This window comes from Primulina eburnea, chromosome 3 (genome assembly GCF_022965805.1).
Source record: "Primulina eburnea isolate SZY01 chromosome 3, ASM2296580v1, whole genome shotgun sequence".
In the NCBI taxonomy this organism is placed as follows: Eukaryota; Viridiplantae; Streptophyta; class Magnoliopsida; order Lamiales; family Gesneriaceae; genus Primulina; species Primulina eburnea.
Window position 1 is genome coordinate 7,971,821 of NC_133103.1, and position 22,742 is coordinate 7,994,562.

Genomic DNA, 22,742 nt, shown 5'->3' on the forward strand with positions numbered 1-22,742 from the left:
TCGACTGATTGCCCATACGCTCTGGGGGCCAGCCCAGCCAGAAATGAAAAGATGGAACAAACAGATTTGTTCACGGGTTCTTAAATAGGATCTGGCATATCCCTTTTCCACATTTAATTTTACTTTTAATTTTCCAAAATAAATTTCTGAATCATGCAAAATGCAACCATGTATCATATCATATGCATGGTTTTTATTTCTTTCTTTTAGCATCTGCTTTTATTTTTATTTTACGAAAAATTCAAAGAATCAAGTAGATTTAGATCTTTTGGATGAAGTGACATATATAAATTTTACATTGGAATTTAATTTAATGTCATGAATATCAGGAAAATCATGATATATATAAAAAAATCCATTCACCAACAACATCAAAATCTGAAAAAATGTACAAGAAAATCATTCTTTTTTTAAACCCGAGCAAGAATAAAAGAAATAATGAGTAATATGCCGACATGCATGCACTCTCCAAATGTCTCACCCCACCCTTAATAAAACCTTATAAATGCACCTTACCCACCCACTTTAAATTACCACAAACAGCTCACAATAATTTCGCAACTTTGGGTGTGTGAGAAATGGGGCGTTTTGCTAATGTTTTCTTGGTGTTCATGCTTGCCATGCTCATGGGTTAGTTTTCTTGCCTCCTAATTGAACTCATGTTCATGCGTTTTTGCTACTTGAAACACTATTTTCATATCAAGTTTACACTATTTTTAGAACTCGTGCACCATTATTCCAACTAATTGCTGAATGTTTTCATATTGGATGGCCTACTATTTAGGTTCACGACTCTCGAGCCATTTCCATTGACTGAGTTGAGAGTAATCTTTTCCTTACCGTATTGTAACATGTATGGGATGCCATTGTTTTGGTAAAGACTCAAAAAGATAAAATCAGTCTGGAAAATTGGCTTATATAAACTGGTAAAAAAATTGGGTTTAATTTATTCCAATTAAATGACCAAAAGCCTACACCGATGACTGCCATGATGTGATTCGCCACGAATTGATCAGAACTCCGGTGGAAATCAGGGAAAATTCGATGCTGCCCGTGCAGGCAGTGCCTGCACGGGCAGATCCAAGGGCCAGAAAATTTCTGGCCCATTTTATTTTTTTTTAAAAAAAAATTCCACCCCCATGATTGAATCTTGACCCTTGATTGTGCCCCACACCCAGGATCGACTTTACCGGAAATCAGACCAAACGAAATTTTGACCAATCTGACGGACTGAAAAGCTATATAGAATAACTTAAAAAGACCAAATTTGCCTTTTCTCCCCATGATTTTAAACTAGGTCCTAAATTTTTCAAAAAAGGAAAAAAAATAACTGCATGAGCTATTGACTATTGTAGAGGTAAATGTTAAGATTATTTGACAACGTATTTTGCTAACCAATTGATGTAACGTTGAAAATTAGGGATTGGGCCAATGGTGGGAGAGGCGAGGTTCTGCGAGTCCCAAAGCTTCCGTTTCAAGGGACCTTGCGTGAGCGATAGCAACTGCGCGTCAGTTTGCCACACAGAGGGCTTTCCCGGCGGAGACTGCCGAGGATTCCGCCGCCGTTGCTTCTGCACCAAGCCTTGCTAAACCTTAATATCCTCTAATAATTATATAATAAATTAAATGCTTGTCTTAATTTGGTGATGGGTTTTGTGTGCATGCAATCTATCTTTCAATTTGTCTTTCTGTTTGTGTTGTTGAGGATGCCGGCCAATTTGTTAATAGTCTCTTGCATCGAGACTAGTTATTTACAAGGTGTAAATTACTAATAATATTGGTCATCTTCTCATCCTTCGTTCGATATATATATATATATATATATATATATACATACTTTGTTCGATTTAGATTTTAATTCGATTTAGATTTTAATATTCCCATTCTATTATAGTTATAACGCATTTTCTGATACACAAAATAATATAGGTAAATAATATAATGCATATAGTTACACTGTTGCTTTTTTTAAGAGCCATTTACGGATCATCCTGTATAATGATATTTAATTTTTGTTATGATCTATATGATTTAATCTTCAGATTTGACGATTGTCTTTATTATACCAACACAAATCTTTTCGGCGTACTTTTGTCATCATTCACACACACATGAAAAACTTAACAAGGAGTTGTCAATCTCATCATTGTCTCAAGTTAAGCATATTTTAATTTGAAGTTAGTAAGTGATGTACTCCCGACAAAACATGCAACTTATTAATACGAATTGCATCCTCCATTGCACAGTCTTGGAGTCTTTTTTTCTCCATTGTGAAATCAGTTTATTCATATATTTTTTTTATTAGAAACGTGTCCCGTTTCTTGTAAGCGCAACCTCTTAGCATGATGATATCATTGTTTGGTGAATATGTTATCAGGAAATGATTAAAATATAAAATATTACTTTTTATGCTAAAAGTATTACTTTTTATTGTGAATATGGATAGGGTTGATCCGTCTTACAAATTATGATCCATGAGACGGTCTCATATGAGATTCACTAAAAATATTTTCATTAGATTGAGATTTTTAAGTAAAATCCAAAAACAAATTCATAAATATTTAAAACAGCTTTCAAACCAAGTTTGTTTAGTAGTAAAACGTGACGTAGAATACCAAATTTTAGTTATCCATCATGTCTACTCGCACTTGGAAATTTGAAAGTGTCAACAAGTTGGCTTCAGCCATGGGAACTTGAAAAGTTAATTAATTAACACCACACATCTAGCCATCCATAGGGACGTTTAATAGTGTGTCAGATGGTGGCTAGCTACAAGCTTAAAAATGGCAAAGTATAGTGTAAATAAATATTTATTCTTATTTTATCAATATATTAAATATATTTTAGTTGTTTATATGATTTAATTATTAATTGAAATTTTATGACTATAATATTGATAAAGAAAAATAATATTATTTTATTATACATTTATAAATATGCATAAAATAAAATTTTTGATTATATAATTTATATACTGAGATATATTTGTATTAATTAATAATTCTAATATTTCAATAAAAAAAGTGTGACTTATTTATCATAATATAATTTTTAAATAAACGGGCTATTTTTTGATAAAATTAATCAATAAAATATTTTTGAAATTAAAATATTAACTAAGTAATAATAATTGGACTTAATAGTAAAATTGATTCTTTAGTTAGATCGTGTATTAATAATTAAATCATTAACAACAATTTATGTAAATTTTTTGTACCAAAATATGCTTTACGCGTAAAATAAATAATGAGGAATATGCCCAAATAAATGAACTCTCAAATATCTCAACCCCACCCGAGCCTCCTCAGTACCTTATAAATGCGCCTTATCCAGCCACGCCTAGCAATCCACTTATTAATCACCACAAACAGCTCACAGCAATTCACCAGTACTTTAGGTGTGGAGAAATGGGGCGTTTTGCTCATGTTTTCTTGGTGTTCATGCTTGTCATGCTCATGGGTTAGTTTTCTTGCTTCCTAACAGAGATCGTAATCTTACATTTTTGCTACTTGCAACACTATTTTCGTCACAAGTTTAATCATTTTTATTATTACCTCGTGCTGTGCTTATTACTTCACGTTTTTTTAGCATATGCGGCGGTATATGATAATTTTCTATGCTACAAAACCAGATGATATCTACTGATTCTTTAAAATACGAGAGGCCGCCCCATGTTTTGTGTGGTGGTGAGTGACATGGCTCATATGGATATATTCACCGATGGGATGCGAAACGAACTTCTATTTTCGGGATATTTGACAATATATTTTGCTAACCGATTGATATAACGTTGAAATCAGGGATAGGGCCAATGGTGGGAGAGGCGAGGTTATGCGAGTCGAAGAGTCTGCGTTTCAAGGGACCTTGCCTGAGCAATACCAACTGCGCATCAGTTTGCCACAGCGAGGGTTTTCCCAGTGGAGACTGCCGAGGATTCCGTCGCCGTTGCTTCTGCTTAATTCGTTGTTAAACCTTAACCTCGTCTTATAATACTAAAAAATAACTAAATGTTTGTCTTGATTTGGTGATGGGTTTTAAGGTTGCTAGCCTTGCCATTAGTTAACAGTCTCGTGTGGAGACTAGTTAATTATCAAGTACGGAATAATTATCATCTTTGTGATGGTTAAACTCATAATAATATTGATGTTCTCATCCTTTACTTTGTTCAATTTAGAAGTGATGATTAGAAACAAAAAGGAGGAGAATTAGAGGAAAAAATATTAAAAAAACAATCACTTAATACTATATTAAATGCTTTGGATAATGTGGCAGCAACAGGGCGCTTCAATATCTTGACACATTTGCTTACACTCATTTGTCTTCTACCAAAGAAGATGAAAGGTGACTCGTATCATTCACAAAGAGTGGGGCTTTGAAAATGTTTAGTGCATGAAAGGTGTCGACGGTGTAGGACTTGGAAGAGTTGTCATTTTACGCCAAAGTCACTACAAATTAAATGCGAAAATATTAGTTTCTTTCACTATCGGATTAGGGAAGAATATTTTATTATTAACACCACCATGATTATTGTTCCCTTTAATTTCGAATTGAATTTGTGTAGAAGATGGGAAAGTAGAATCCCCAAAATTTTAATTTTATTTCATTTGTACACTTAAATATTTGCTATTTTGGTTTTCAATGTTGTCGAATTTCATTATATGTCTTGTGTCTTTCATTTTTTTAAATAATTTTAGTTATTACTTATCGGAATATTGATGTGACACTGCACACATTAACGCTTCTATGTTATCATCAACGCCACATTGCTACCACGTCGGAAAATAACTAAAATTGTACAAAAAAAAAAGAAGAAAAAATTGCTGACTAAAATTGAAATTTGACAACATAAAAACCTAAAATCTCGTAGCTCATAGTCTCCATGCATGGGGCAAGGTATTATTATATATTATTTCTTCAACTCTTCAATTTATTGTAGTTTCATACTCATGTTATGAATTGGAACTCGAGAAGTCTTCAAATAAATAACCCACATGTTTACCAATGTTCTGTGTTCATAGTTGTATTAGATGGTTGCAACATAGCAAATGGGATAATAATTTGGAAGATGTAAGTAGAGTCACTCGAGACATAATTTCTCAAACACCAACACTTCCGGAAACTGGGATTTATTTCCCTTTGTCGATGGATGTTTAATCACATGCATAGTGCTACTAAAAATAGCAAATTTGAGAGTTCTCATACTGGGCCCAAATTCATTTCGAAATAATGAGAAAAGTGCAAATTAGTTCAGTATTCGGCTTCAACTGCACGTATTGTTACGTCAACACTCTACGAATAATTAATAAAATTGTCCAAATTTTAAAATACAGGAATAAGACCAAAATTTGATAATATGATGACCAAAATATCATAGAATCATACATATATGACCAAAATAAATTTAGGTCAACTTACAGAACAAAAATTGCTATTTGCCTATACCGTGAAACATTTAATTCATATCTATTCTATTTTATTAAACTTGAGGATCGGACATGATAGTAAACACCTAAGTAGGGGTGGAAAAAATACCGAAATACCGAAAAACCGAACCGAAAAAAATACCGAACTTATCGAAAAAATCGGTTGATACCGTACCGAAATTTTCGGTATCGGTATCAGTACGAAATATTTTTTTCGGTATTTCGGTATATACCGAAAATATTTTTTTTTATTATTTTTAAAAATTTAAGTTCGGTATGTTTCGGTATACCGACAATTTTTTTCGGTATACCAACAAAATTTTCGGTGTCGGTACGGTACCGGTATGAACTTTTTCATACCGAAAATTCAGTATACCGAATGTGCGGTATCGGTATCGGTATGGAAAAATTCCATACAGATATTTTCGGTACGGTATACGGTACCGTAGTTCGGTACGATATACCGTACTGCACCCATCCCTACACCTAAGAATGATACCAACTTTTTCTTCCAACTTTACCCTTATATGATACTATTACACTTTTGTTTTTTATTTTTTATTTTTAATTTAAACACACAGTTTTATTTTTAATTAATTTTTTTTATTTCAACCATTCAAATATCAATTTAATCCCTCCATAATTTGTCAAATTTCACTTTAGTCCATGAATAATGATAAAAGAATACTGTATATACACGCATTGCGTGTGCATAGTAACTAGTTATATATAATAGTTGAGCATATTAGAGGGACACCAAAATTATTTTTTCAAAATTGCCCTTATATTGTATAGATATGAAAATTTGATTTTATGCTTATTAATAATTATAAGCATTTCTCATCAAAATTTTCCATAATTAACTATTACATAAACAACTTTTCAATTTATTTATATATTATTTTAGGTGTAAAAAAATTATAAATAAACCAAAGTTGAGAATATTATTTTTTGTATATAGAAATCATAACTAAACTAATTATTTGAAAAAAAAATATATTATTTATATTTAACATATAATACTAACTATACTATATCATACATTACACACGCTAGAGAAGTGCTATATATTCAATTCATACGAGAAGTGATGTTACGGGTAGACGTTGGTGTAATTCGACAATGTTTTTGGCTAACCGATTGATGAAATGTTGGAGGTTTAGAGCCAAAGGTGGGAAGGTAATTAGGGTGTGTTCGTCTCCAGCTATCGCTCAGAGGAGTACTGTGCGTGAGCAGCCAGTTGCGCGTGGGTTTGCTACTCCGAGGGCTTCTCGGGTGGAGTCGGAGACTGCCAAGGATTTTGCCGCCGTTGCTTCTGCACCAAGCGTTGTTGATCGATAGTGATCATTATATTTTGTGTGTGTTCGCAAGGGTATGATAATTCGATAATAGTCTCTCGATCATATTAAGAATAATTAATTATGTAATTTGAAGGGTTATTTTCCTGTGTACGGGTTTGAATTTTATACAAGCAGTAGCAAAAGTTAATTAATTTCAGCAACTTGCATCTCAATACATGAGTATTTTCAAAAGATTAAGCTTTTAGACAAGTGATTAAATTTATAGAATGCGAAGAAGTGAGGAAAAAAGTGTTTGAAAATAAAAGTGAAAAGTTAAGAAATTTTTTTAAGGTCAAATGTTTGGCATACTCCTACTTTTTTTAAAAAATACCAAAATACACTTATTAAAGTGTTTGCAAAAGAGTGAGTCTCATGTGAGACCGTCTCAGGAATCTTAATATGTGATATGGGTCAACTCTACCCATATTCACAATGAAAAGTAATACTGTTAGCATAAAAAATAATATTTTTTTTTACCATACATGAAAATATTAGGGTCTGCAAAATTTTATTAAAAAATGGGATAAAATACAAAATAAGATTCTTCCATTATTTTATATTATTTTACAAAATATATAACACTTCCTCCGGTATTTAATTGTATAATTTTTGTAACAAAAAAAAATTTACTTTTAACTATATCAAACACTAAATATTAAAATTAATCTATGTCTATTTTTAATTCTTAAGAATTTTTTTATGCAAATATATTAACTATAAATTCGATATATAATATGTTTCATAAAATAAAATTTTGTTACTATTCGTGTTTATTCTATATAAGATTTTCTGATTAATTAAAAAATTAAACCATTTAAAATTTCATAAAAAAGTAATAAGATATTGAATGAAGATTGAAATATTCACTTTCGAAAAATTGAATTTAAACGTAAATAAATTAAATGAAAATAAAAGAATCAATTAGTTTAGTGAATTATGTTTTAACATTTGTTTTGTGTAATTTTTAGTTTAATATTATCATTAAATTAACTCTATTATTTTGAGAAAAAAAAAGTTTTAGAGGACTTATTTTAGGAATTTAAACAATTAATGAATTTACCAAAAATAAGAAAAATCAACTAAATTGTAATGCCCGAGATTTACGGTGTTATTAATCTAAGATTATTGATCTTGAACTGATATGATCATAGACAGATCCTCCCGAGACCAAATTGGGCGAAAAATATGAAATGTATAATTTAGGGCCGAATGCTTCGTGCCCGGGCGGAAGTCTTTGACCGCCCGATCGCGTTTGTGCAAAATGCGAGGGCCGAGAGTTCCGTGCCCGGGCGGAACTTTATGTCCGCCCGAGCGCGAGACGTGTAAAATGTGAGATGAGCCACTCGTCCTTGTGCATGTACGTGTGTGTATATATATATATATATATATATATATATATATATGTGTGTGTGTATATATGTATATATATATACACACACATATATATATATATATATATATATATATATATATGTGTGTGTGTATATATATGTATATATATATACACACACACACACGTACATGCACAAGGACGAGTGGTATTGCCAGAATCTGACATGATTCATATATGATGTCCTTGTCATGTTAGACATCGTATAATTGAAACTGGATTGAGAAACAGATACCATATAGAATTGTTATGATTTTCGGAGTAGTGTGAAGTCGATTTGATATCAGAATTGAGTTGTTATTGATTATGAGATGTTGGAATTGATATCTGACTGATATGATATGGCTGGATATATTGAAATTATGACGTTATGTTGTTGAAACGGAATTTGATTTAATTCTGATTATATCCAGTAGTGTCGGGATTGCACAACTCGAGTGAGGTTTGACTCGAGTTTCCCTAAATCACATACTTAGTTTATTACATTGATATTTGTAACTGATTAGATTGATGTTTGTTGTCTATTGATTTATAGCCACTGCATGTATTGACTACTGAGTCGTTTAGTCATTGGCGATTCGCCTAGTCACCGGCTGATTCGTCTGGTTATTGGCTGATTCGTCTAGTTATTGACTGATTCGTCTAAACTTTGGCTGATTCGCTTAATTACTAGCTGATTCGTCTAGTTATTGGCTGATTCGTCAATTCTTGACTGATTCGTCAATTCTCAGGTTGTTTCGCCCAGACACTGGATATATGAATTATATCGATGCCGTGTAGGGATTGATTCATTCCTATCGACTGAGATTCAATATAATTATCAATATCCAGACATCGGGATCCCTAAGTTAGAGTTGAGTCGAGTCTGAGACGACGCGTTGTTTGAGTCGAGTCTGAGTGTGATTCATTGCTTGATATTGATTTATGTTTCTGATTTGATACATGTTATGAATATGTCTTATATGCTTTTGTATATGCTTCTATATGATTGCATGTTTACATTGTTTATACTGGGATGTAATTCTCATCGGAGTTATCCGGCTGTTGTCTTGTTTTGTATGTGTGCATGACAACAGGTGGGGCTGGTCAGGGTCAAGAAGAGGATGACAGAAGACAGTTAGCGTGGAGATCCGGACTTAGGAGTATATCTGTTATATCACCTGAGATGTAATGAAGAAACAGTAGTTATTATGATTTCTTATTGTACAGGACTTGTACTTAGATCTGATTAGTGATCTTGTAAATGAGATAAGACTTATTTCATATGCTGCGTACTCTCGTGTTTTAAAAAAAAATTTAGACCCTATTTATTCTAATTGATTAATTATTCCCAGAAAGTGATTGAGAATTGAATTAAGTTCGGGTCCCCACATAAATTGTCAATTTATAACACAAAAATAAAATTTGGCCATAATCAAAGAATATTTGAAGTGGGGATGAGTATGAAAATCTAATATCCGAGGGGTCGAGAAAGGGGATTCCTCGAATAGATAGAACCGGAGATGGGCCGGGGAAGGGATGATAAACTCCATTTCATTGTCATCCCTAAAAATAGATTTATTTGCAATGAAATAATCAATTGTTTTTACTGGACCTAAAAAAATCCACTAAAATCTCGAGTAATCATAAAACATATTTTCCTTATTTTAAAAAGACTCGATTGAGGAAATATCAACCATCAAACTTCCCAATTTTGGATGAACAATATTGACCGAACCGATTTTTTTTTTTTAAAAAAATATTAGGATCATATTTTAAAAAGAAATTTTTTTTGAATATTAATCGAAGAAAAAAACAGATATTATAATACCGCCCTCGATCAGAGGAATGGAACACAAGAATCAGGAACAGTTCACAAGTAATTATGTGATGCTTTTGACAAACTATACAGCTAGCAGGAACACACACACGCAGAGATTTCAACCTCTATATTTGGTATGTATGGTTGCAACATTTAGTTGTGGTAGGCAAGCAAGTCTAAGTACCCAAACTTGTTTCTTGTATCCGGATTTCATGTGAATATATCAACGAAAAGAGAACCTAAAAGAAAAAAGACACGTGAATGCTAAAATTCAAATATTTATTTTTAATTCCAATATTGTAAGGAAAATCTCATCATGTTACAAATTATATTTCGTTAATTATTTCATGTATGCACGTAGATGAATAATATTTGTCGGTAGAAAATAATTTTATTTATCGACACAAGGGGCCGGTAGAGGCACATGTGATACAAAAATGATAATTATATTTGTCCATAAAATGTGGGTTTTAAGTGCAATTTTCCAATTACACTTGTTCTATGTTTATTCATTATTTGAGGAGTTGACTGATTTTTATGTATAATTTTGGGTATATCAGTTATACAATTTTAAAGAGGTTTTCTCACATAAGAAATAGAAATAGGTACATGAAATGTGAGATGCAACACAAAAAGGTGAATTTGGACATTTCCAAATCTCTTCTCAAACCTTTCTTCCAATATAATGGTTTATTTGCCAAAATTGGAACCACGAAATATTTTCTGTACTACTGTCCTCTCTCCTGTATATAGGCCTCATGGCCTAACTTGAGATTGTGTCCCCAATTCAAATTACTAGACTTGCTTGCATATACATACTCTCCGTTTTTCACAATCCTAAATATACCTAACTGCAATGGGAATCGAAAATCTTAATGAGTGGACAGCCAAGGTTAATGCCTTGAAGAAATATTCGACCAATATTTTAGCACTTGAGAAAGTGAAAATATTTGCAGGTTCGACAATGCAAACGATATGTCAAGTCGGGCGAGAAGATCCACGCCGGGTTTTTCACTCACTTAAAGTGGGTTTTTCTTTAACATTAGTTACACTGTTGTATTTGATGGAACCGTTGTTTGAAGGAATTGGACAAAATGCCATTTGGGCTGTCATGACTGTTGTTGTCGTGCTTGAGTTCACTGCTGGTTAGTCTTTTACCATATTTTTTTTATTTTTTATGTGGGAAGATTTATTGCAAGTGAGTTAGATAGTATGTTATCAAAGTTTGATGATGCAGAATTAATAATGGTGTACGTAGGGGCAACATTGTGCAAAGGCTTGAATAGAGGGCTTGGCACATTTTTAGCTGGATCATTGGCTTTCTTGATCGAGTATATTGCCCAAAAAACGGGACATGTTTATCGAGCTATCTTCATCGGGACCGCGGTTTTTGTTATAGGTATGCATCGTGCAAGTTCATGCGGTTTGATTGCAATACCATGTGATCTAAATTAGGTTATAAAAGATATAACTAGTCATTGTACAAGTTTAATAAGTTCAGTTAGACAACTCTTCTATCTAAAGTACTAGTATTTTGGATTGGTGCTCTTGCTGAAAACCCTAAGTTCCCTTATGTTTGTTGTTGCAAATCTTGAGTGTAGGGATGTTAATATATCAAATTGGATCAATCCAGAACTGGTCTGATTCAATTTTCAAATCGGATCGATTATATTGGTTCCCGGTTGAACCAAATCCGACACTAATGTTGAATCGGATAATTGGCTTGTTGAAAGTGCATCCGAAGCCATTTTAATCCGGTCCGGTCCGGTGATGTTGCATGCCTACTTGAGTGTGTAACTTCACAAAACATTTGTGCATAAAAAATTGGAATTTATTTTAAACCAGCCGATAGTTAAAGTAGAAACTGATTGAAATTACTTTGTTGATAACAGGAGCAGCAGCTACGTACATGAGATTTTTCCCGTACATAAAGAAAAATTACGATTACGGAGTTGTGATATTTCTGTTGACCTTCAATCTGATTACTGTCTCCAGCTACCGAGTTCATAACGTGCTAAAGATAGCCCACGAAAGATTTTACACAATCGCCATTGGCTGTGGAATCTGTCTCTTGATGAGCCTTCTCATTTTCCCGAATTGGTCCGGGCAAGATCTCCACAATTCCACTGTTTCTAAGCTTCAGGGGTTGGCAAATTCGATTGAAGGTACGTGTTTGGCATAAAATCATGCTAACACCGTAGATTTTGGTACAGAAACAAAGATTCCGATCCATTACATCAGAGCTACTTCTCCACAATCACCACTTTTGTAAAGTGTTCAATATATGATATTTAGACTACTCTACATTATAGATTATTTGAGTTTAAGGGATGAAAAAGATTAAAATTTTCTTATCCATTTTCAGCATGTGTCAATGAATATTTCAGCAATGATACGATAGATGAAGACAAAGAAAAATCATTGGAAGATCCTATATACAAGGGTTATAAAGCTGTTCTGGATTCAAAATCCACTGACGAGACACTGGTTGGTACATGTACACATTAATCTAAAGCTATAGAGCGCCACAGAAAAAGGAAAAAAAAAAAAAAACGAATTAAGAAGCGACATATACTTAATTGTCTTGTTCATCTTTCTTGATTGTTTTCTTCATGAAAGTATAGGCATTACATGCTAGTTGGGAGCCACCACACTCAATACACTGTTACAGGTTACCATGGCAGCAGTATGTCAAATTGGGAGACGTTCTTCGTCATTTCGGTTATACAGTCGTAGCTTTACATGGATGCATTCAAACTCAGATTCAGGTCATTATTTTGATTAGAAGCATCCTTAGTAGCATTTTGTTGGACAATATCAAAATATTGGGTATTCCCATATTATGCCTACCAAAAATGATGTTTATTTGGCAACTCGTTATGCTACCTTGAGCTGTAACCGAGCCGAGATCGAGAGTAGCTCGGTAGGAGTCAAGCTTGATAAACTCGAGACGAGATCAAGCACTAATGTCCCAGCTAAAAAAGCAGCTGGAGTAACCATCGTTTTTAAATATTTCTTACATCGCAATTTTAAGATAAATTGTTTGTCCTGACAAATTTTTATAAAAGTTCAATAATACTTTCGCAATTCTCCAAACAAATATCAAGCTTTAGTTAAAAAAAATTAAACTTCTTGAGTTTTACTCAAATCAAATGCAAGCTCGGAAAGTACTGATATATCCATCAAGTTCAAGTTCAAACTCGAGCATCGAAATTTTTTTCTGATCGAACTCCTCTAGTTTTTATTCACATGTGCTACATTTTAATGTAATATATATTCTCTACCTATTATCCGCTAATTCATAACTTGCATAATTCTCAGACTCCCAAGTCTGTTCGAGCTCTTTTCAAAGATCCATGCATTCGAGTAGCTGCAGAAGTAACCAAAGCATTAATGGAACTAGCTGAAAGTATAAAAAACCACCGCCAATGCTCCCCTGAGATTCTATCCGACCACCTACACCAGGCCCTGCAAGACTTGGATACCGCCTTAAAATCCCAGCCGAGGCTCTTTCTCGGATCCAAAGCCTCCAACGCCAAAACCAATATGTATGCCTTAGCAGCGGCCACTGCCAGAGAAAAGTGTTCCCAAAACTACGGAGCCTCGCTATCGAGCGTAAAAACCGATACATCAGCATTGCTCAAGTGGAAGTCACAAAGGGTGAGGGAACAAGGGAAGGAGGCCGACAAAAAGATGTTGAGGCCAACCTTGAGCAAGATTTCCGTCACGAGCCTTGAGTTCTCGGAGGCACTTCCATTTGCTGCCTTTGCCTCCTTATTGGTGGAGGCAGTAGCGAGGCTCGATCTCGTGATTGAGGAGGTAGAAGAGTTGGGGAGGGTGGCTAACTTCAGGGAGTTTGATTCCAGTAATGATCGAGTGGTTGTGATTTGCCAAAAACCTGAGATGGGGAATGCCGCACCATCGAAGAATAATTTGCCTTCTCATGGACCAGAATGACGGCAAACACTGCTAGCATAATTATCCCATCCATATGGGATTTGTTCTGGAACTTATCAAAATTATTCATCAAACCCATATTTATTATACAGCTAAAGGTGTAACTGAAAGTTGAATCAAATAACTTGTTTGGCATTTGAGCACCGACATACATATTCCACCTGTCAAAAGTTCATGAACTCTTGCATTCGTATAACAGTGACTAAAAATTATATAACTTTTCAACGTATATACGAGGGCATGGATCCATAAGGAATTGAAAACTGCTTAAAATATTAATCATGCACGAAGATCTTATGACACAATTGCTTGTTCCCGAGTGTCTAAGGAGTCTGGCTTAGAATCTGTACGAAGTAGACGTGATTTAAGGTGGGAGACACTCATCTGCAAGCCTACAAGGACTTGATTTATGTATAGGACTATAAAACTTCAAAATATATCATGAAAATTTAGAAACCGTAGTTGTTGTAAATAAAATTTATAATTGATATATTTATTTTTTGTTTTAATACTTTGAACACTTACAATCTAACCATATTATTTTTACAATTTTAAAGTTTGCGATATAAAAGAAAAATATCATAGTGACAGTAAGATTATGGTTCTGATGAAGGATCACATTAATAAATATTTTTATATTTAGACAGAATATTGCAACACTATATATTTATATGTATATCAAACCTAAAACAATTCAATTATATTAGTATTCAAAAACTCAAGAAAAAAATAAAATCTGAACTTTATCGAGGTATCGTAGATTGAAAAAATAAAAATAGTGAGAGTAAGGTAATAATTTTTCTCCTCATATCATCTTTGTACATATCTTCTAGTATAATAAAGGTGGAAAGCGTCAATTTATTTTAGTAAATGAAACTGTGAAACATTTATAGTTCCAAGTTCACAATTAGAAAACTTGGATCTTTGCCAGACCTGAATGCATACCAGGCCAACTGATGAAGAATGAAGGTCCTTATGCTGCTCTTGAATCAAAGAAAAAGAAGAGAATCGGTGCATCATTTGGTTCGAAGCCAAGGTGATTCATAGAGCTTTAAAAACACTCAAGGGTTTAGCTGCAATTCTCTAGATAAGCTTGTGTGACCGAGGGAACTGAAATATCAATCTTTTCCATCTGCTGGTCAACAAATGTGGGTATAAATTAAGGATATGTTCTGGCATGAAGTCATGCCTAGTCAATATACCAACAACAGGAACTCTCTGCAAAACAAAATAAATGGCATTCTAATAAGCCTGGAGAAACGACGTTTAGCATGAAGGCAAATATGTTCATACTCATAAATGTTCAACTGATGTTTTTAAACTAGCTGGCAAAGGAAAATGGGTAACATAAAGATCAAAATTACTGAGAAATAATATTGTTTACAGTTACCAGAAAAGAGAAAAAGGATCCATAGTGTATCGGTTATAAAATAAAAATGTCTTACGTCAGAAGTCTTGGGAATAACCAACAGGTGCCTCAAACCAACTTGACGAAAAAGAATGAAAGCCTTCGCTAACATCATAGTCTCAACAACAGTGTAGGGTGATGTGTTAGTAAAGGGGTGCAAGTCTATGAACATTTCCATCTCTTCCTCGGACAAATCTACATCTTCAATTTTGTCACCATGGCCCAATCCCTTCGAAAAATCATCAGCTGAAAACCGTGTAGAAGCATCTGAGCCAACAAGTGCCGGGGTTCGCAAGAAAATCTTCATTTTTAATAAGGTGATGAGATGAGCACGAAGGATTAAACCAGATAGAACTGGAGAAACAGAGAGGGGGGGCTCATCTACCACTGGAAATCCATTGTGCCTCGTGGTTTTGAGGATATGGACTATAATACTTACTTTCTCGATTCCATGGAAGATGCGAAGAGGGCCAGTAACCACATCACCAACTGTCAATTGCCTCATATATGGCTCAGCATCAGATTCTAAGTAAGGAAAACCCTTTGATGTCACAATGAGGTCATATATATTTCCATTGAATGCATCGGCAACAGTCTTGGAGATGAGAAGAACAAGCATACTAAGTGGTAGCAGTAATAAATTATTTGTGAGTTCAAGAATAATTACACATAAAGAAACTGTTGTCCTCATAGTTCCCCCAAGAAGAGAAGCAGAACCAAGAACTGCGAAGAGGCCATGGTTGAGGTTTGAGTTAGAACCAACTAACATTCCAACAAATCGTCCATAAGCTGCACCTGTCACAATAACTGGCACAAAGAGGCCTGCAGGAGCCACAATACCATAACTGAAAATGCTGAGAAAATAGCACGTGACAAAGAAAATAAACATCGATGCAAGGTGAAACTCAGAGTCTGTGTTTTTGCTGAAGAGATTTTTTATAGCATCATCATTTGTATTGAAAAAGAGGCTGGCAAGATCATTGTAGTGACCAGGCTGGCATTGAAATTTCTTGTAATTTCCAGAACGGCCAATTGTTGGACAGGGCTCTGAAGTATCAGATGGGCATGGACGACAATATGCAAGCCATGGCAATCCAAACAGAAGACAAGAAGTGAAAATGGAGATAGAGCACGCTAAAATTATCTTGTAAGCGATTCCCTTCCTGGCACAGACAAAGAAGAAACTATCACAAATCCCCATGCGCATAGGTTAGTGGATTAAAAAGGACATTTAATCACCTCACTATCAAGAAAATCAATAACAAAAAGCAAAGACATACTCATTTATCATATTATATATTCGGAGAATTTTTTCGAGTAAAAGATTGTAGAAACTTCCAACAATGCCTCCAATAACTCCAAGAAGAAGAACGGGAGGTACATCCCTCAGTTGATAGGATATATTTGCTGAGGTGACATCAAACATTATGAGACCCCCTTTACCAAATAGTCCACATTCACCCCTCAAACAGACATCAATCAGAGCTCGAAGGACGATTGCAACAACAGCTGTGGTAAAGAAAGCTCTCCACAACAGAGCACTTCTCCACCTGCAGAGAAAGTCGAGTACAACTAATCTTAGAAGCACAGTATACAATACATTCTCAGAACCACACTGTTTGCTATTACATATACCACTTGCTTAATTGTTATGTCCACATATTCGGCATGGAATCATCATAGCTTAAGTAACCATTTTTTCTCACTTGCACATCAGATAAGGCTTAGTGTCACCAAATTGCTAAAAGGATACGTACCAAAATTTTGAATATTAACTAATTTATAATTAGAAGGTAATGGATGATTGCCAAATTACTCCAGGCCCCAAAGTTCTCAAAGTAAATGATTTAAAGTCTGACAAAAGAAGAAATTAAACGGAAGCAGTTAAGTCGACCAAAAGAATGATGATACCAAGTATAGACAACGTAACCAGTAATGACTAGTCAAACAAAAGAAAAAAGGTTAAAGAAATGTCAAACAAAAGAAAACAGGTAAAGACAGAAACAAGATAACCAATATGGATGATGTCGCTGGTAGGAATGGAAAGAGTTGGCACACTGGCGGAACCAACTTAATCAATGAAGATGGTGCTCAAGGCGGAAGCAACGAGCAAAGAGACACGATAACTACATAGAGGCTATATTCCGTAAAGTAAATGCTTAAGGTTGGAGGATGAATGGTCAACCATGATAAGCCATTTAGTGACTCCATGATGACAAGTAATGACAAGTGGCACACATGTAAACCAAAAAAAACATCGTTTCACAATAACTGTTTTCCAATAAGGATTTACTTATTACATAGTACTGACATGTTCAGATATAACGGAACTAAGACATGGGAGCCTAATGATAAGGCTACGTTTACTAAAATAGGAAGATTTTACACTATAAATATGGATCATAAGTTCACAATACAAACTCGTTTATGTGATCCTCATATACAGTTTATACTCAGGAAGTAAGGAACAAGGCACCTCAAAGTCTCAGTAAAACAGCAGTGAGCAACTTTAGGGGAAAATCTGATATTTGAAGTTTTGGTAAGATTAGAACTTCCAATAAGAATAAGATACCAAATAAAAGATAAAAATTGCTACATTACTTTCCATTACCTGCACAATTAATACCTGAATCATTATAAATGTTAAATTGACTGAGGAAATACAGATAGAATTTACCACACACATAGAAACATGGCATCAGATACATGCTAAAGAAGCATCATCAATCAATTAAAAAAGAATGTTAAGAAAATCACGACAACAAAACAAAATTCCACCTAGAGGAGCTTAAACAAGAAAAACAAACCATCCATTCTTATCAAACTTTTCTTATCCTCTCTTACCTAATGTTCTGAAAATCTTTAATTCAATAAGTAGCACTTGCGAGATAGATAACATGTGTGCCATATAATCAGAATGTGTTGCATGATTGCACCATTCAGAGATATAGAAGTATATAGACCAACTCAACCGTATGACATCAATTTTATAGCTAATAAGGCAAAACTATAAGGGAAACTTGGGAAACCCTAAAGGACATAAGTCAAGTAATACCAAGATGCCAATTCCTCAAGAGCGAACAACAAACCACCAACTGGAGCACGAAATGCAGCAGCTATTCCTGCAGCAGATCCGCATGTAACAAGATCTCGCCTGTCTTGATCATTATTGAAAACCCGTAACCACTTCCAGGTCAACCTAAACTTATCTGACCCACCCTGACCTATTATTGCAGCTACGATGGCACCTGTATGAACCATTGGCCCTGCCTTTCCAATGTTAAGAGACGATGACACAGCACATATGCTTCCGACAATCTGTACACATGTAAGACTTTTGAAAATTTTGAAGAACTTAATAATACTGGTTATGAATCTCAAGCAATTAGCAATCTACACAAAGAGTTTCTATTCACTTTTGAAGTACAATTTAATCATACAGATAAAAAAAATCTCAGTTTCCATTTTTTTGGCTTTTCAATAGAGATTATTTTCCACAAAATCCAACTGTTTGGTTTCATATCTCTGAAAATCAACTTGCTCTCACTCTCACCATATCATTCCTGAAAAATATACATCCCATATTTTAAATTTTATTAATATCTCACATTTAAATCTAAACCAAACACATTATCAAATAACAAACATCACATCAGCTCCAAAAAAATTTCCAAATAAAAATTACTTTTCAGAAAACTTTCATAAGCAACTTCTAGAATTGAGTTGGCGTTGTTGAACATAGCCCAGCTGTGGCCAATTAAGTTATGGAACATGGTCAAAGTGATTTGCAGGTCATTCCACACTAATTTGAATTAGCACCTTCTTCATTTTAAAGTATTTTGCAATCATATTGAAATTCGATCATGAGATCCAGTAGGGTCAAAATAAGAAGTAAACAGTATACTTAAAAAATGAAGAGGGTGTAAAATTAACTAAAATGGAGTAATCGAGAAAAAAAATTTAGGTGATTTGGAGACAACAGCATCTCTATTTTTCAAACTCATCACGATGAAGAGAGATAAGCTTGATTATAAACTCTGTAAGGTTATTGATGATGATAGAATGGCAACTTCAATAGCACGTATGGTCTCCTTCTCTTGAAAATAAGGATGGGTTGAATCTTTAGGGTCGCATAGAAAGATTAGAAAAGAAAGATGTCATGGAACTGGAGGATTGCGGCTCAATTGGTACAGAAGGGTGAGAAGTCATAGGGAAGCTTAATCAACTAATAAGCAGAAAAATGTCGTTCTGAATCTCAATGAATGAGCTAAGAAGCAGAAAGCATAATTGTTGAAAACACGTGCTTATAGAACTTTTTCGAAACAAAACTTTCCTAGTCATAGAGGGGGGAAACATAAGTCTAGCCTGAAACTTGAAAACATTATATCTATGCTTACACCCAGGAGCAGGCTGCATTTGGTACTCAATAACGCATTGGCACAAATTCAGAAGAGTGTCAATATAATTTCTATCTAAGTAATATTTCAAATTCAAAGTGAAACTGGATGAAAGAGCTTGGACAAAACGTTTAAGGCCATGTCACAACTTTTCTGCAAACTGACTGAAGAGTGTTACCAACAATGTTCGAGGATGACACATTTAACTGAAAAGAGTGTTTCATTGTAATAGGGCAACTTGTGAACAATGGGATACATAATTGTTTACTAAGTACATTCGGTGAAACTGTCCAATACTTGAAGGGTGCTGGAAAAGGATCCCGCCAAAACTGTGATCAAACAGCCAGGATAGCAAAACTTTCGGAAAAAACTTCAGTAACACATAAGCGTCACATCCCTATATTATTATGAGGAGGGCATGTTATTAGTGCCCAAATTTTTATTTGTTTTGGCAACCAATACAAGTTTATATTAACTTGTGTTGATCTGAAGGACTAAAGAGATGCCAATCTAGGAACTTCACCTAAGCAATTTGAATTGTAGCCGTCTTTCACTAAACAGAAAGTTCATTTTGACAACTTGACTATCGAATCCAGAATCGTCTAAGAGTTAGTTGAGAAATTTCCAATTACACAATCTCCTACTGAGAGACACAGAGAAATAGGAAGATAGAGAGAGAAAAAGAGGCAAGGTACCTTGATGATCAGAGTTCGCAACGAAAATATTGCTGGTGCATCTACACCATTCAAATAAGCCTTAACCTCTGGTATTCCTGAACCGGCAGCTTCAGGTGCTATAAAAGCAGTGATCAAGCTTGCAAACAATGTCAATCCAAAATTTGACGATGCAAATACAAGGAAAGCCACCGTGTACCTGATCCCAAAATCAGTATATAAACTTTAGTTAAGATGCAAAACCCTAATACAAAACATGACAGAGGTGGCATGGGAGAAGCCAACAAAAATAATAATACCCAGATACCATGGAAAATTATTAACTATGACATACCTATAGTTTAAAAGTTTAAAAAGCAAAACATGAAATAACCTCCATCATTTTAGATATCTAGAGGCTGACAAAGAAAGGCAGCAATGAAGCTAAAAAAATGATACATTCACAAGAAGAAAATTATCATTCTGGAATCAAATATTATTAGATAAGCCAAAGCTTAGTACGAAAAATCTTCATGCAAACGCAAGTACCAAGATTCTAACTTTCTGGCCAACATTATACATAAAGTACAAAGATTCTTACTTTCTGGCCAACATCATGTTCGAGGTAACGATGAACTTAATTCCAGCTATATTTTCTACAGCAAGGTTGTTGAAGAACCCAATCAGACCGACTATAACTCCAATAAGAAAACAAAATATCCATCTAATGAGTATATATTGAAATATCTGGGTCTTCCCTCTGCTTCTCCAATCTTGTTTGAAAAAATCGTTCTCTATGATCCTGTAAAAAAAATTACTTCAGTTAGACCTTAAAGGCTATAAAATCATCAAGAGCATAGGCAAACAACACGACAAGGTCAATGATTCTTAAATTACATTCCTTTTATGATAGGATGTATTAGTGTGAATAAAATAATTCAAAAACAAACAACAATGAGAAAGGAATCACATGAAACATGGGGAAGAAATTCAAAGATGTGCAACCACTACCATTTAGTGCAACATAAAATGATATCTATAAAGCTAAATTTTTGTGGACTCAATAAACTTTATTTAGGCTATCAAGCAACAATTTTATGCCCCTCTTTCAGGGACAAGACATGGCAATGCTGAGTCCGAAAATAAAATCAATGTACGAAGCCTCACAGATGGAATAATGATACAAAACTTACAACTTCAATAAATGTTGCAGAAGGGTCTTTACATCACAATGAAAAAAAAATATCCTCATTATAATGACAATTAAAGGAACCGTAGTCAGTCCTAAATACAAGAAATATAGATATTCGAACATGAACCCATAGTTGTTCGCAGAAATGATCATTCTCATTATTAATATTGACAGGAACCTCTTGCAAATAATAGGAAATGATGAGTGAAAAAATCACCCTGTATGTAGTTCCAGAGCTTCAACCGATACGGACAAGGTATGTAGTATACATTTTTAAAACAATCACCTTAAAATCATATTTTTGACTCGATAGGATTATCTTTACGTGATTAGTTGTTTAACACTATATAAATGTATGAATGTGTGCATATATATGTATAATATATATATGTATGTATGTATATACACACACACACACACATACATCTTTACATACAATAAACAATCTCGTAATGAACATAAAACATGAAACGTGGTAATTTGAGCATACAAACTTCTTACAGAATATATACAAACTTCATAATTCCTTTCAGCCTTAAAAATGTAAATTGAATAATCGAACAAAAACTGAAGTCGATCATGCATCGACACTAGCATATAGTTTCACCACGCGTCATTTTATAACTAGAAGAAGCTCGTATTTCCGTCAAATACCGATGCAGCTGAAAATTAAATCATTTCAAAATACAAAGAACATAGAATTTTGAGTCAGCGTCAAGTACATCAAGAAAATATCTGTCAAACACTTGTAAAAAAGTGCAAAGTTATTAATATTTATCCTCTCACACAAACTTCGAGTAAGCGTCCAAATTAATTGGAAAGTAGAGTATCGTATACATAATACACTTCTCTTCTAACCACGCAGCAGTATACACATACAAACACTAATGCTACACACGCACCCACGTGCACATATACACAGATTGTACATGAACAAGAAAAAATACTCGTAGTCAAGGCTTTCAATTGGACAGAGATTGGAGCCGACAATGGCGACTTGAGAGGACGTATTAGACTGCGATCGGCGAAGGCGCATCGACTCCTGCTGCTGCCGCTGCTGTTGATACTGCAGCAGCGGCTCCTCCAGCAACGCCGGCGACTCCTCGTCCTCCGCCGACGCCAAGCCGTTCGAAACCGCCATCTAGCCGTGTGATTCACAGAAAATAAATGGCATTAACTGA

The 22,742-nt window shown here is 34.3% G+C and overlaps 3 protein-coding genes across 3 annotated transcripts; 2 read left to right on the forward strand and 1 right to left on the reverse strand.

Moving 5' to 3' along the window:
• The first annotated feature begins 495 nt into the window (after positions 1–495).
• On the forward strand, positions 496–1,790 carry LOC140825953 (defensin Ec-AMP-D1-like). The gene is made up of 2 exons (XM_073188015.1): positions 496–630; positions 1,421–1,790. Exons 1-2 carry the CDS (start codon positions 579–581, stop codon positions 1,588–1,590), a joined length of 222 nt encoding a protein of 73 aa, XP_073044116.1. The 5' UTR covers positions 496–578; the 3' UTR covers positions 1,591–1,790.
• Positions 1,791–10,568: 8,778 nt separating this feature from the next.
• On the forward strand, positions 10,569–14,043 carry LOC140825955 (aluminum-activated malate transporter 12-like). The gene is made up of 6 exons (XM_073188018.1): positions 10,569–11,099; positions 11,213–11,353; positions 11,847–12,119; positions 12,320–12,441; positions 12,579–12,722; positions 13,276–14,043. Exons 1-6 carry the CDS (start codon positions 10,811–10,813, stop codon positions 13,909–13,911), a joined length of 1,605 nt encoding a protein of 534 aa, XP_073044119.1. The 5' UTR covers positions 10,569–10,810; the 3' UTR covers positions 13,912–14,043.
• A 629-nt stretch (positions 14,044–14,672) lies between these two features.
• On the reverse strand, positions 14,673–22,742 carry LOC140825954 (putative chloride channel-like protein CLC-g). Its single transcript, XM_073188016.1, is given in 8 exon segments — positions 14,673–15,024; positions 15,027–15,129; positions 15,357–16,482; positions 16,600–16,869; positions 18,375–18,637; positions 20,412–20,589; positions 20,971–21,171; positions 22,509–22,742. Coding segments are annotated over 8 exon segments (2,379 nt in total). The 5' UTR covers positions 22,703–22,742; the 3' UTR covers positions 14,673–14,980.